Source organism: Sceloporus occidentalis, unplaced genomic scaffold (genome assembly GCF_023333645.1).
Source record: "Sceloporus occidentalis isolate IW3139 unplaced genomic scaffold, rSceOcc1.0.p SCAF_1, whole genome shotgun sequence".
In the NCBI taxonomy this organism is placed as follows: domain Eukaryota; kingdom Metazoa; phylum Chordata; class Lepidosauria; order Squamata; family Phrynosomatidae; genus Sceloporus; species Sceloporus occidentalis.
The window spans coordinates 189,698,361-189,710,738 of record NW_028316981.1 but is presented as its reverse complement, the minus strand read 5'-3'; the positions used below and the strand labels follow the sequence as shown (position 1 = coordinate 189,710,738).

Here is a 12,378-nt window from a genome sequence, read left to right as displayed (position 1 = left end):
ACCAACACCTTGTACTGTGCCCAGAAGCTAATAGGCAGCCAATGTTGTGATTTTAAAATAGGTGTAATAAGGTCGAACTTGGATTTTCTGGCAACCAATCTGGCTGCCATGTTTTCTATCAATTGGAGCTTCCAGATCTGGCACAAAGGTTGCCCCATGTAGAGCGCATTGCAAAAATAAAGACGAGAGGTTAGTAGACCTCTCTCTCTACAGGCTCCTTCCCGTCGGACTTCAAACATGCTCTCATTTCCATTCTGAAAAAACCTTCTCTTGACCCCTCCTCTTTGTCTAGCTATCGTCCGATTTCTCTTCTTCCCTTTCTTTCTATAGTTTTGGAACGGGTTGTTTATTCTCGCTGTCTTGAGTTTCTTGAAGCCAACTCCATTCTTGATCCCTTTCAGTTTGGTTTCCGCCCTAGGCATTCCACAGAGACAGCTCTCACTAAGATCTCCAATGACCTTTTACAGGCCGAGGCTAATGGCCTTTACTCTGTTCTCATCCTTCTTGATCTGTCTGCAGCCTTTGACACCGTTGATCACTGTCTCCTAGTTGACATACTTTCTGACCTTGGGTTCTCAGACTCTGTTCTTGACTGGTTTAGATCTTATTTGTCTGGCAGATCTTTTGCAGTGGTCACAGGTGGTCAGACTTCGTCCTCTGTTCCCTTATCTGTTGGAGTTTCCCAGGGCTCTGTTCTGGGCCCCCTTCTGTTTTCTCTCTACACACTGTCCTTAGGTAAACTCATTAGCTCTTTTGGTTTTTCTTACCATCTGTATGCTGATGACACCCAGTTGTATCTTTCCACCCCTGATCTTTCTCCAAGGCTTGAACAGCAAGTTTTGTCTTCTCTCACAGCTGTCTCTCAGTGGATGCGCCATCGGCGTTTGAAGCTCAATATGTCCAAGACGGAGCTTCTTGTCTTTTCTCCTAAGTCCACCCTTCAACACTTCTTTTCTGTCTCTGTGGACAACATTTCTATTCAACCAGTCCAGCAAGCCCGCAGTCTTGGTTTCATCTTTGATTATTCTCTGTCGTGTATCCCTCAGATCCAGACCACAGCCAAGGCTTGTAGATTCTTTTTGTACAACATTGCCAAAATCCGACCATATCTCTCCACCTCTACTGCCAAGATCCTGGTCCATGCCCTAGTGATCTCACAACTTGATTACTGTAACATCCTCCTGGCTGGGCTTCCTCTTTCTCACCTCCATCCTCTAATTTCTGTCCAGCATTCAGCTGCACACATTATCACATCCACCCACCGCTCTGATCACATCTCTCCTGTGTTGGCATCCCTTCACTGGCTCCCCCTTCCTTTCCTCATTCAGTATAAGCTCCTGCTGTCAATGTTTAAAGCCCTCCATGGGCTGGCCCCTCCTTACTTATCAGACCTTATTTCTCCTCACCTTCCCACTAGGGCCCTCCGTTCTGGTAGTCAAGGTCTGCTGTCCCAGCCCAGGATTTCCTCTGCCCCATCTAGGATTCACCCCTTTTCACTCGCTGCCCCTCACTCCTGGAACCTTCTTCCCCCGCGAGCAAGAGCCATCACTTCTTTAACCAGCTTCAAAAAGGAGTTGAAGACCATCTTGTTCAGAGAAGCATTCCCAGGCATTGCATAACTGTCACTTGCTATTTGATGTTTCTTTGTTGTCTGTTTTATTGAATTATTTCCTGCATTGCTATGTATTTTATATGTATTATCCTACTAGAAAGGCCCCTTCCCCTCCACCACTCCCTTCTCCTTTTGTGTCGTGTCTTTTTAGATTGTAATCCTGAGGGCAGGGAACCGTCCAATTAAAAAGATTGTAAATTTACAGCGCTTTATAAATAAAGGTTAATAATAATAATAATAATAATAATAATAATAGAGCATGTACGACCATTTCTAAGTCCCGCTGCTCCAGATAGGGGCGCAACTGGCGTATCAGCCAAAGCTGATAACAGACACTCCTGGCTGTTGCATCAATCTGAGAAGACAGTTGAAGTGACGAATCCAGGAGCATTTGCAAGCTGCGGACGCAGTCTTTCAAGGGAAGTGTAACCTCATCTAGAACTGGCGAACTTATCTCCATAACCGGATTGGGGTTACCTATTACGAGTACCTCCATTTTATTTGGATTTGGATATGCTACAGAGGTGCACCCAAGTGCCATCTAGCTTCCATAGTGCAGCTGGGGATGCAGGAATAATGTTCTCCATTAGGCTAGTGGAATCTTAATCCATCTTTGGAGACCTGAAAATATTTTCTAGCAATCCCTCCTTCAGTGTTGGTTTATGTCATGTTAATTACATACTTTCAAGTGTTGTGCTTAATTCAAATTATGTTTAATGTATCTTGCCTAGTTTTGAATTCTCATGAAACGTTTCAGTTGCCTAAATGGTGCATTAAATATTTTTAAAATACACCATCTACCTTAATATAAAAACAAAAATAAAGTATAAAATAAGGATATAAGCTACATTATTGCAGCCCTACATTGCCACACTAATGAAACAATTCAAGAATGAAATCTGATTCTTGCCACTTCTACAAAAGATAAAGCTGTGCTGGCTCACATAACTTGGACAGGGAAAGAATGGTATGATATTGCATAAGGCTTTGATGAGAACTAGCTCTGTAAAAGAAAGTAATGTAACCACTACCTTCAATTCCTATAAAATTCATCACCACACTCTTGGGTTCTCATTTAGTATTCTACTTTGAAGCTTACAGATTGAGATAAAGTTTATTTTTTCATACAGAGAGACAAGGGACTCCCCTCCCCTCAAAAAATTCAATGTTTTAATGGTCCTGGGATTCTTACATAGGTGTATGGAAAACTTTCACCTGCAACAAACAAACAAAGAAACGACAACAACAACAATAAAAAATTCCCATCAAGGGAAATACAAAATTATAGGGATTTACTTGAACTACATTTTTTTTAGTTTTTTAAAATCTCTGTCCAGTCAATGATAAATTAAATATTATGACAGTAAGAGGCCCTGTGTACAACTGTTTGTTATACTCAGCGTCAGTTTAAACACCATACAATCAACTGTTTTCTACTTCTCGAAAAAGAAGCTTCCTACTCTTTTCCAGTTTTTAATATATTTACCCTAGAAGAATAGCTTAGAAATAATGCATTAAAATTATTATGCTACTTTGAAGAGTAACATCAAACACTGCTTTTCCAAAGTAATGTCACTCAATCATGCTGGAAATGAAAATGCTGAGAAAGGGCATTTTGAAGGGATTTGTTTCCTGCAAATTTTAGGCCTTTTAAAAATATTTTTTAAAGGAAAAATTAAAAATAGCTTAAAAGCCATGTATAATATACAGAGAAAAACAGCAATGAGGGAAATAACTCTAATGATTTCTTTGAAAAAATAATTTTCTAATTTTCCGCAAGCCTGTGCAAATAAACTTATAATTAAGATCATAAAATTATAGAATCATACAGTTGGAAGAGACCACAAGGACTATCCAGTCCAACCTCCTGCCATGCAGGAACTCACAATCAAAGCATCCCTGACAGATGGCCATCCAGCCTCTGCTTAAAGACCTCCAAGGAAGGAGACTCCACTATATATTGAGGGAGTGTGTCCACTGTCAAACAGCCCTTACTGTTAGGAAGTTCCTCCTAATGTTGAGATGGAATCTCTTTTCCTTTAGCTTGCATCCATTGTTCCATGTTCTAGTTTCTGGAGCAACAGAAAACAGGCTTGCTCTCTCCTCAATATGACATCCATTCAAATATTTAAACAGGACTATCATATCACCTCTTAGCATTCTGTTCTCCAGGCTAAACATCCCCAGCTCCCTAAGTCTTTCCTCATAGGGCATGGTTTCCAGACGCTTCACCATTTTAGTCACTCTCCTTTGGACCCGCTCCAGTTTCTCAACATCCTTCTTGAATTGTGGTGCCCAGAACTGGACACAGTATTCCAGGTGGGGCCTGACCAAAGCAGAATAGAGTGGCACTATTACTTCCCTTGATTTAGACACTATACTTCTATTGATGCGGTCTAAAATTGCATTGACCTTTTTAGCTGCCACATCGCACCGTTGACTTATGCTTAACTTAGACTCCTAGATCCCTTTCACATGTAGTTTCCTTAAGCCAGGTGTCCCCCATCCTGTATCTATGCATTTTGTTTTTCTGCTCTAAGTGCAGTACCTTACGTTTTTCTTTGTTGAGTATCATTTTGTTAGCTTTGGCCCAGATGTTTTTATATGCATTATTCAGGGACACTATGAATCAATACTGTCACTGCGGGTGTGTAGACTGCACCGGGAGACACCCCAGAAGGGGGGTGACATGTGGTCAACGCTCCCACCATTCTCCCGCTTTGTCCACTGCATGCACCACGCAATCCTGAGTGTGTGCACCTCTCTCCCCACTCGCATACATGCCTCTGTCTACAAACCTGTGCGCAGCTCTTTTGTCCCTGCACATGAGAGGGAGCATGTGCTGTCCCTGGAAGCCCTGCCCCCAGAAGTCCCACCCAGAAGCCCTGCTCCTAGAAGTCCCACCCCCTACACAAGGTGACACGCGGTGCAGAAATGCTATGGCTATGAATACTAGAAAAGTCTAAATACAAAATATTTTAATTTGGTGCTCAAACATTAAACAAATATGAACAATTAACTTATAATAACCACCAGCACAGTTAATGGTTAGGATGTTTTACTAGTTTCCCCTTGAACTGTTGCAAATGCTCACAGAATGTAAGCTGAATTTACTTATACTGCTGTAATACTTCTTGCTGTACAGCTTTTAAAACTTATTAGTTCAGAGCCCACTATCTCTTTGTATAAATGTTGCTCCTTCATGAGCAGAATAAGTTCCCCCCCTAATATCCTCAGATTCTTTATCCAGAAAGTCAACCATCCATGGCTTGAAAATATTCCAAAAATATATATATCCTCAAAAGCAAACCTTGATTTTGCCATTTTATATAAGGCAAACAATTTTACTATGCCATTATGTTTAATGGGACTTGAGCATCTATGGATTTTGTTATCCATGGGGGTCCTGGAACCAAATCCCAGCAGATAGCAAGGGCCCACTGTATTTGAATGAGACTGGAACCTGGCTTGTATGTGACCACTTATTAATAATGCAAGTAATGCATAACTCACCTGTCAGAAAAGTAAAAGTAGAACCCACTAAGGAAGAAGGGTACTGCAGCACAACTAAGGGAAGATGCAGAACCTCGGTTCCCAACTGTTAATGCTACTTTTAATCAGCGAACACATCCAGTTACTCATCCTAAGACTAATTACCATATATACTCGACTATAAGTCGACTTCATGTATAAGTCGAGGACAGGTTTAGGGGCCAAATTTATGGATTTTGATGTGATCTGTGCATAATTCAAGGGTAAAACTTAGGCTCATGTAACGAAGGATGTAAAGGACAAAGAGGAAAACAATGTCAAAGGATTTACAAAATTCCAGCAGGGATAACTGTGCTCACACTAAAGGCTGGATGGATGAGAGAGCAGAAGGGGGTCAATGATTCCAGGAGAGGATTACACTCTTGCTTTTCATCAGGGTATGGGTCCTTTTTAAATAAGAGTTAAAGTACAGTACTTATATTGACCCATGGATAAGCTGACTCAGGCTTTTTAGGTCAATGTTTGACTACAATTTCTAGACTTATATATGAGTATATACAGTTTCTGATTTTGTATCCCATTCAGAGACTTTCTCTCAATAATTCTTCTGCTTTGTAGGAATATGTTGCATCTTGATTCTTTTATCAGGAGCTTTCATTCCCATAAGCCATCATCATTTTGGGTAATGCCAGGAATATGTCCCCCAATAACCCTTGATAAATGCAAATATACATAGGCTTGCCACCTATGTGATACTTTTGCATTCATTAGTTATGAGCTTTGGATACACAATAAGAATGTACTGGACAATCACTTTAATCTTGGAATCGGGTATTTCCTTGGATTGATTTATTTCCTTGGGTTAATTATTTCTGGTTTTACATATATTGTGTTCTTTGACTGGTACTGTAATTATCAATGGCTACAAACAAGCAAAGAGAACTGGATGGATTACTTTACAGTCATTTTTTATTCTCACATGCCTGGCTGGGTGTAATAAGGGTGGATTAGAAACATACACACATCCATGAGTGATGCACTGAAAAAGACATGGGGATCTTTCATGTCAGTCTTTAAGTGTAAGTAAGGTACCCCAACCATACTGGCACAAATTTTTCGATGCAATGTAACCTATTACCTGAAAATATATTGGTTTAACTTACAATCCATATGCTGAGTTTGCAGCTAGGCTGGTTATTTGCTGGGGAGGATCTCCATCAGTCCACACCAACTGAATAACAAGGTCTGCTTGGTAACCAGGAGGCATCCTCACAGGACGTGTCTTAACACTAAGGATTAAAAGGGAAATTGAAATCAGTATGACTAGGCAATTAAAGTAGAAACGATTTCATGCATGATAAAACAATCTGGAGAGAAGTAGATGTTACATAACTGCAAGAGAAGGGAAGAAACCTTAGAGGGTAACTAGGAGTGGGGGGGAGGAGGAATTATGGTCCTGTCTTCTACACTGATGTTCTGATCTGCAGCTACTCTCCCTCTCCACCTCAGAAACAACTTTTCCTGTTTAAATAGAGCCCTCATAGTAACAATACATGTAAGACAATAGTACATCGTCTAGTTTGATACTTAAGACAAGGTTTAAATAGAATGACTGGACTCTTAAATATGACCTATATGCATCCACAGAAGTGTCCTTTTCTCTCAAAGCATACCCATGTTACGAGTTACTGTATGCAAGACTGAACCTGAACTGATCTCTAGAGAAATCAGATTGATGTTTTCTGTATTTGATCCATTATAAAAGATTATATGACTACATGAATCTCTGTGCTCTCATCTAAAAGCACAAAGATTTTGTAAGGTTGAATACAGTCAGTGTTATTTTGTAATCAAGTTAATTTCAGGACAATGTACGTTTTGTTTCTTTCACCTACACATATGTAAGATCGTTTTATGCCTTTGTTTTAATCCTTTTTATAAATTGGACATAAAATATTCCAGCAATTTTACTCTGACTTTTATATTGTTTCTGTTCATCATTTAGGGATGGCTACATTTTAAGAACTTGTGAGTAAGATCTGAACTAGGTTTTATAAGAAAGATTTAGCTACATCAAGCACTCTGTTTCTTGATCTTTATTGTTATCTGCTATATATCCCATTTTTTTGTTTCTTTATAATAATCTACGGTAAAACAGAGTTCCTATAGTTTCCATTTCAGTAATGTTCAAGTAATGTTGACATTGGGACACTGATTTAAGTTATATCACTAAGCTACATAGAAATACTGAGCATAATTTATTTGGATATTATTCATATGGAACTATCAAAGGAAGTGAGAAGTTTTGCAGCCTAAGTAGAAAGTATAGTTTTTTGTGGGTTTTTCAGGCTATGTGGCCATGTTCTAGAAGAGTTTATTCCTGATGTTTTGCCAGCATCTGTGGCTGGCATCTTCTCGTTCACATAGCCCGAAAAACCCACAAAAAACTATGGATGCTGGCCATGAAAGCCTTCGACTTCATGTAAGTAGAAAGGTTTCTGCTTACCTTGAGGTTTCTCTATCCTATGCTTTAACAGAGAAAAGACTAAAGAGGGAAAAACAAGATTTTCAAAAAAGCTAAAATTCCTTACCTGAGACATGGGATACTATCCTTCACCATTCCTTCAGATGCTACAGTATTTGTACTGCCTGAGAGGTCTTTTAAAGATGAAAGGTGAGAGGAGGCATTTGAAAATGGAAGAATCACTTCTGCCTCAGGACTAATGTTATCTTCTATGTCACTTTGAAGTTGCACCTCTAAAGACTTGAGAGAAAGAGGTTTAAAACCAAGGTTATTTTGTGAAATAAGAATAAAAATAAATAGGAATCAAATTCAGTAGTTCTAGGAAACAGGTTTACAGGCTGTTTCCCTTATTCAAACCACTTGGAACTAGATGTGTTCTGGATTTTGGATTTTTCAGATTCTGGAATATTTGCATATTCTTAATGAGGTATCTTGGAGATGGGACCCATACCTAAATATAAATTCATTTATGTTTCATATCCTGGTGATAATTTTATACACAATATTTTAAACAAAGTTTCTGTACACTGAACTCTAAGAAAGCAAAGGTGTCACTATCTCAGCCACCCATTTAATAATTTTGGATTTTGGCGCATTTTGGATTTTGAAATTCTAACCTGCACACGCAAAGCAAGAAGTAGTACAGGTACAGTTTGACCCTATATATGCTTACTCAGAAGCAAGACCCAGTGAGTTCAGTGAAAATTTCTTCTAAGTAACAATAAGATTGCAGCTTTAGAAACTCAATGCCCAGAAAGGGCTCATTAAGGGGAAGAATAAGGAGGATGAAGGAATGGGGAAAAACAATTAAGATAAGATTAGATAAAATTCAAAATAATAAAAATATAAATGATGGGAAGAAAATCTTGAAATGTAGATCAGATTTGACTTCATAAACATAAACCTGAGATTCATAATGTATTTGAAACTTTTTATCAAGATACGTAATTCAGATAATTTGTTTCTTGGAAGTTTTCTACCAGCAATGCTATAAATCTCAGGAACAGAACAGACATGTAACCTACTTCTGTCTATAGTTTGTTGTCTGATCCTTTGTGCAGTGACACATACAGGCTCTTTACCTTTGCAAAGAACTATTCAGGAAACTTCTCCATCTAGGATAAAGTTTTGACTGAAGCCACTTTTAAGCCTGTCATTCTTATGCTCAAGAGTTATGGTTCCCATCTTCCCTTTCTCTTCAAACTTCCCATCAACATGATAACCAACATGACAATGTTTTTGTTTCCCAAATATTCTTTCTGTCTCTACTGAAGTACAGTAGCTGAGTAGCTTCTGTAGATCACACCTGAAGAACTGCTGTTAGAAGCAAGCAATCAAGCAGTCTTCACAATCTGTCTGCAGTTTCCCATATGGAATAGGCCAGCAGTTTTACTTACTGGAGCTGGAGCAGTTGTCAACATGAAGCCAACACATGCATAATAGTTATCCCAGAACAAAGCAGATGGAGAAGCATCAGTCCCGATTCAGTCATGGAGACAATACTAGCAGATAAAAATTGAGGACCAAGACTACATGGGACCTCCTCAGGGGTTGGTCACCACCACTTCTGTACTGTCTCTAGGATGGGAAACTTTGCCAGCTTGAAGCAACAATAGCGTGTCCAGAGGAGGACAACCAAAATGGTGAAGGGTCTGGAAACCTTGCCCTACAACTTAGGGAGCTGGGTATGTTTAGTCTGGAAAAGAGAAGGTTAAGAAGTGATAGAATAGCCCTGTTTAAGTATTTGATGAGGTATCATACTGAGGATGGAGCAAGCTTGTTTTTTGCTGCTTCAGAGAATAGGACCCGTAACAATAGATTAAAACCACAGGAAAAGAGATTCCACCTCAACATTAGGAGGAACGTCCTGACAGTGAGAGCTGTTCGACAGTGGAACACATTCCCTCGGAGTGTGGTGGAATCTCCTTTTTTGGAGATCTTTAAACAGAGGCTGGATGACCATCTGTCGGGGGTGCTTTGATTATGAATTCCTGCATGGCAGGGGGGTTGGACTGGACGGCCCTTGTGGTCTCTTCCAACTCTATGATTCTATGATAATATTAACACACAACATGATAAATGAAGAGTTTGTGACTGCCCATGCTTTCTATGGAACCCTCCATAGGAAAGCCTCATGATCTTTCTGAAGCTCACAGATCTGTCCAAGTAGAACCCCTGTTCCTGGTGAACATTTAAGGTACATGGTGAAGAGTCCATGCAACTGACAGGCTAAGGAAGAAACCAGAATAGCAATAACTTGATCAAAATAAAACAAACAGACTATATAAGAGAGAAGTAAAATGTCAAGTCTGAAGACATGTACTGGCACAAGGATGTTGAATCATGCTGAGCATACTCCATTTGCTTTCTCTCTTATTAAAGGTAAAAGCTAACAGAAACAAGATCTTCCAGGACAAAAGCTTTAAAAAAAGTGTTGCAAGTGTATGAATTGTGCTACTACAATATATAAATTCCATGAAGGGGACAGGGGATACATTTGGGTTAGTTGTTTTATGAAGTGTTTAATTTTGGGAGGCAATATCTTGGAACAACTATCAACTTCCATAGCAGAAATCACACCTAAAATTGTATTAAATGATAGAGTTTGCGAACTCCTGCTTTGAAAAGAGACTAACTCCAAAAAAAAATGAGCAGGTCCTTCTATGTTAGTGCATGACTGTGTAATACATTTGCCAAAGTTTTTTCATTTTGCTATATAGGATGTCCTTATTGATATTTTGTGGGTGACCTGCAGAACTACTTTAGAAAATAAGCATGGCATGACTCCAATTCTAAGTAAGCTGACAACCCTGCCCTACTGAAGTAGCTCCTGCATTTTCTATTCTTGCTTTTCCAATTATATTCACTAAAGGGAGTATCCCAACAGTAGCAAGGAGGCTTACTGCACACACCACCAGGAAATATTTATAGATGCTCTGAGGACCTCTGCTTAAAATATCAATCAAAACACTGTTTTATCCCACAAGGTAGAAAGCAATAGACCTCACTCTACACATGATATTCCACTTCAAGCACTACAGTATTAGGCTCAGTTCAGGGAGGTATTCCTCATTTGCTCAAATAATAGGCCACAACAAGTCTGTGGCGATATGTGACAACATTCTGTCATGTACATGATGGTAAAAAGTGTTTAGCACAGAGTGAGCAGTTCCAAGGAACTGATATGGAGGTTTATCACCATAGGAGAGTGGGGCACCACTGTGGATATGTTTGTAGGAGCCACCTAGATGTATCATTTATAACCATGACCAAAGGACTAAAGGGAAGAAATGAAAGAAAGTTGTGAAGATCCACCCACTTCAGTGATCAAGCAATCCTGGAAGCAAAGTTAACAGTTTGGACTGAGGAGCTGGAACTTTGGGGAAACTCTGAACAAAGAAGTGCTACAACAGTTTCATGCATAAATATGTGGGTGAAGTGGCTGCCATATGTCTGTAAATCTCTGCACTTGAAGCACCTTCATACTTTGAACACTCAAAAACAATGATGTAAACAGCCTGAAATAAGTGTCAAGAAAGAGTGTCTGGCTGATGACTGATTGTTGTTGTTATCCACCCTTGAGTCGATCTCGATCCATGGAGACCCTGTAGGTGAGACATCTCCAAGACTCCCTATGCTCCACTGCTCTGCTCATGTCCTGAAAATTCATACCCATGACCTCCTTAATAGAGTACATCCATCTAGCATGTGGCCTTCCTCTCTTACTGCTTCCCTCTACTTTTCCTAGTATTATTATTTTTTCCAGTGAGTCATGCCTCCTCATGATGTGGCCAAAGTACAACAGCCTCAGTATGGTCATCTTGGCTTCCAGAGCGATTACTGGTTTGATCTGCTCTTGGACCCATTACTGCCCCAATAAACTAAAATTTGTGGTATAGGTTTTTCTCTGGTCTAAAGCAAATTTCCCCTGAAGCTACTTCTCAGACAACTGACTGGGAAGGTGGAATCACACCATAGAATTAGAGCAAGTTTCTCATTCTGAAAGGAGCTCTGCAGAATCCATGTGTGAAATTGCACAGAAAAACATGAAGAAGAGCAGAAAATCCAGGAAGTGTATATTTGTCACAAGTGCTCTGTGGCTTAGATCTTGGAAATGAGCATTATTTTGTAGCATCAAATTAATCAAACTGGTTCGAAACCAGTTTGTACTGAGATCTTTCTCACACAGCTAGTTAATTTGATTGGCATGAAGTAGGTTTATCACGTTTCAGTTTAAGAAACAAGAAAATGATCATCTATGGCCTGAAACGGGCCAAAAAGAGCGGCTTCCAGCTGTTTCGGGGATGTAGCATCCAGATGACGCACTCTCCTGGATTGGTGAAAGTTTGCTCCTTGCCAGCGGCCTGTTTGGGACAGCCTCCGTGGCCCGCTTTCAGAGCAGGCCATGTGGTTGCTGTGGTCCATGGCAGATTGGGGTTGGAGTGACCAGAGGCCACTCCAAACTGCCTGTCTGCTTCACCCCTATTTTAGTGTTTTGTTTCAAATGATAAGGCTTAGCTGCTTATCTAATGTAACCATTATCATTACTTGATTGGAACATACTTTTCACTTTTTCTGTTAAATCTATTTATATGCTAATTTGGAATTTTAACCACATTTAAAAAGTAGAATTTTAGAGAAAGAAAGAAAAAATATAGAAAAATAAAATAGAATTATTTTTTCTTATACACTATTTCGTTATTTTATTATGATCTCAAAAATGTGATTTTGATATAAGATAATTTATATA

The 12,378-nt window shown here is 39.4% G+C and overlaps 1 protein-coding gene across 2 annotated transcripts in view; it reads right to left on the bottom strand.

Annotated features, from left to right (window-relative positions):
• LOC149323135 (syntaxin-binding protein 5-like) overlaps positions 1-12,378 on the bottom strand; it is an 87,668-nt gene that overhangs the window by 24,338 nt on the left and 50,952 nt on the right. For both annotated transcript variants that reach the window (XM_089487736.1, XM_089487744.1), the window contains exons 16-17: positions 7,696-7,868; positions 6,268-6,393 (exon numbers count right to left, since the gene is read on the bottom strand). In XM_089487736.1, the coding sequence (XP_089343862.1) occupies positions 6,268-6,393; positions 7,696-7,868 (299 nt within the window). The remainder of the gene's footprint in view (positions 1-6,267; positions 6,394-7,695; positions 7,869-12,378) is intronic.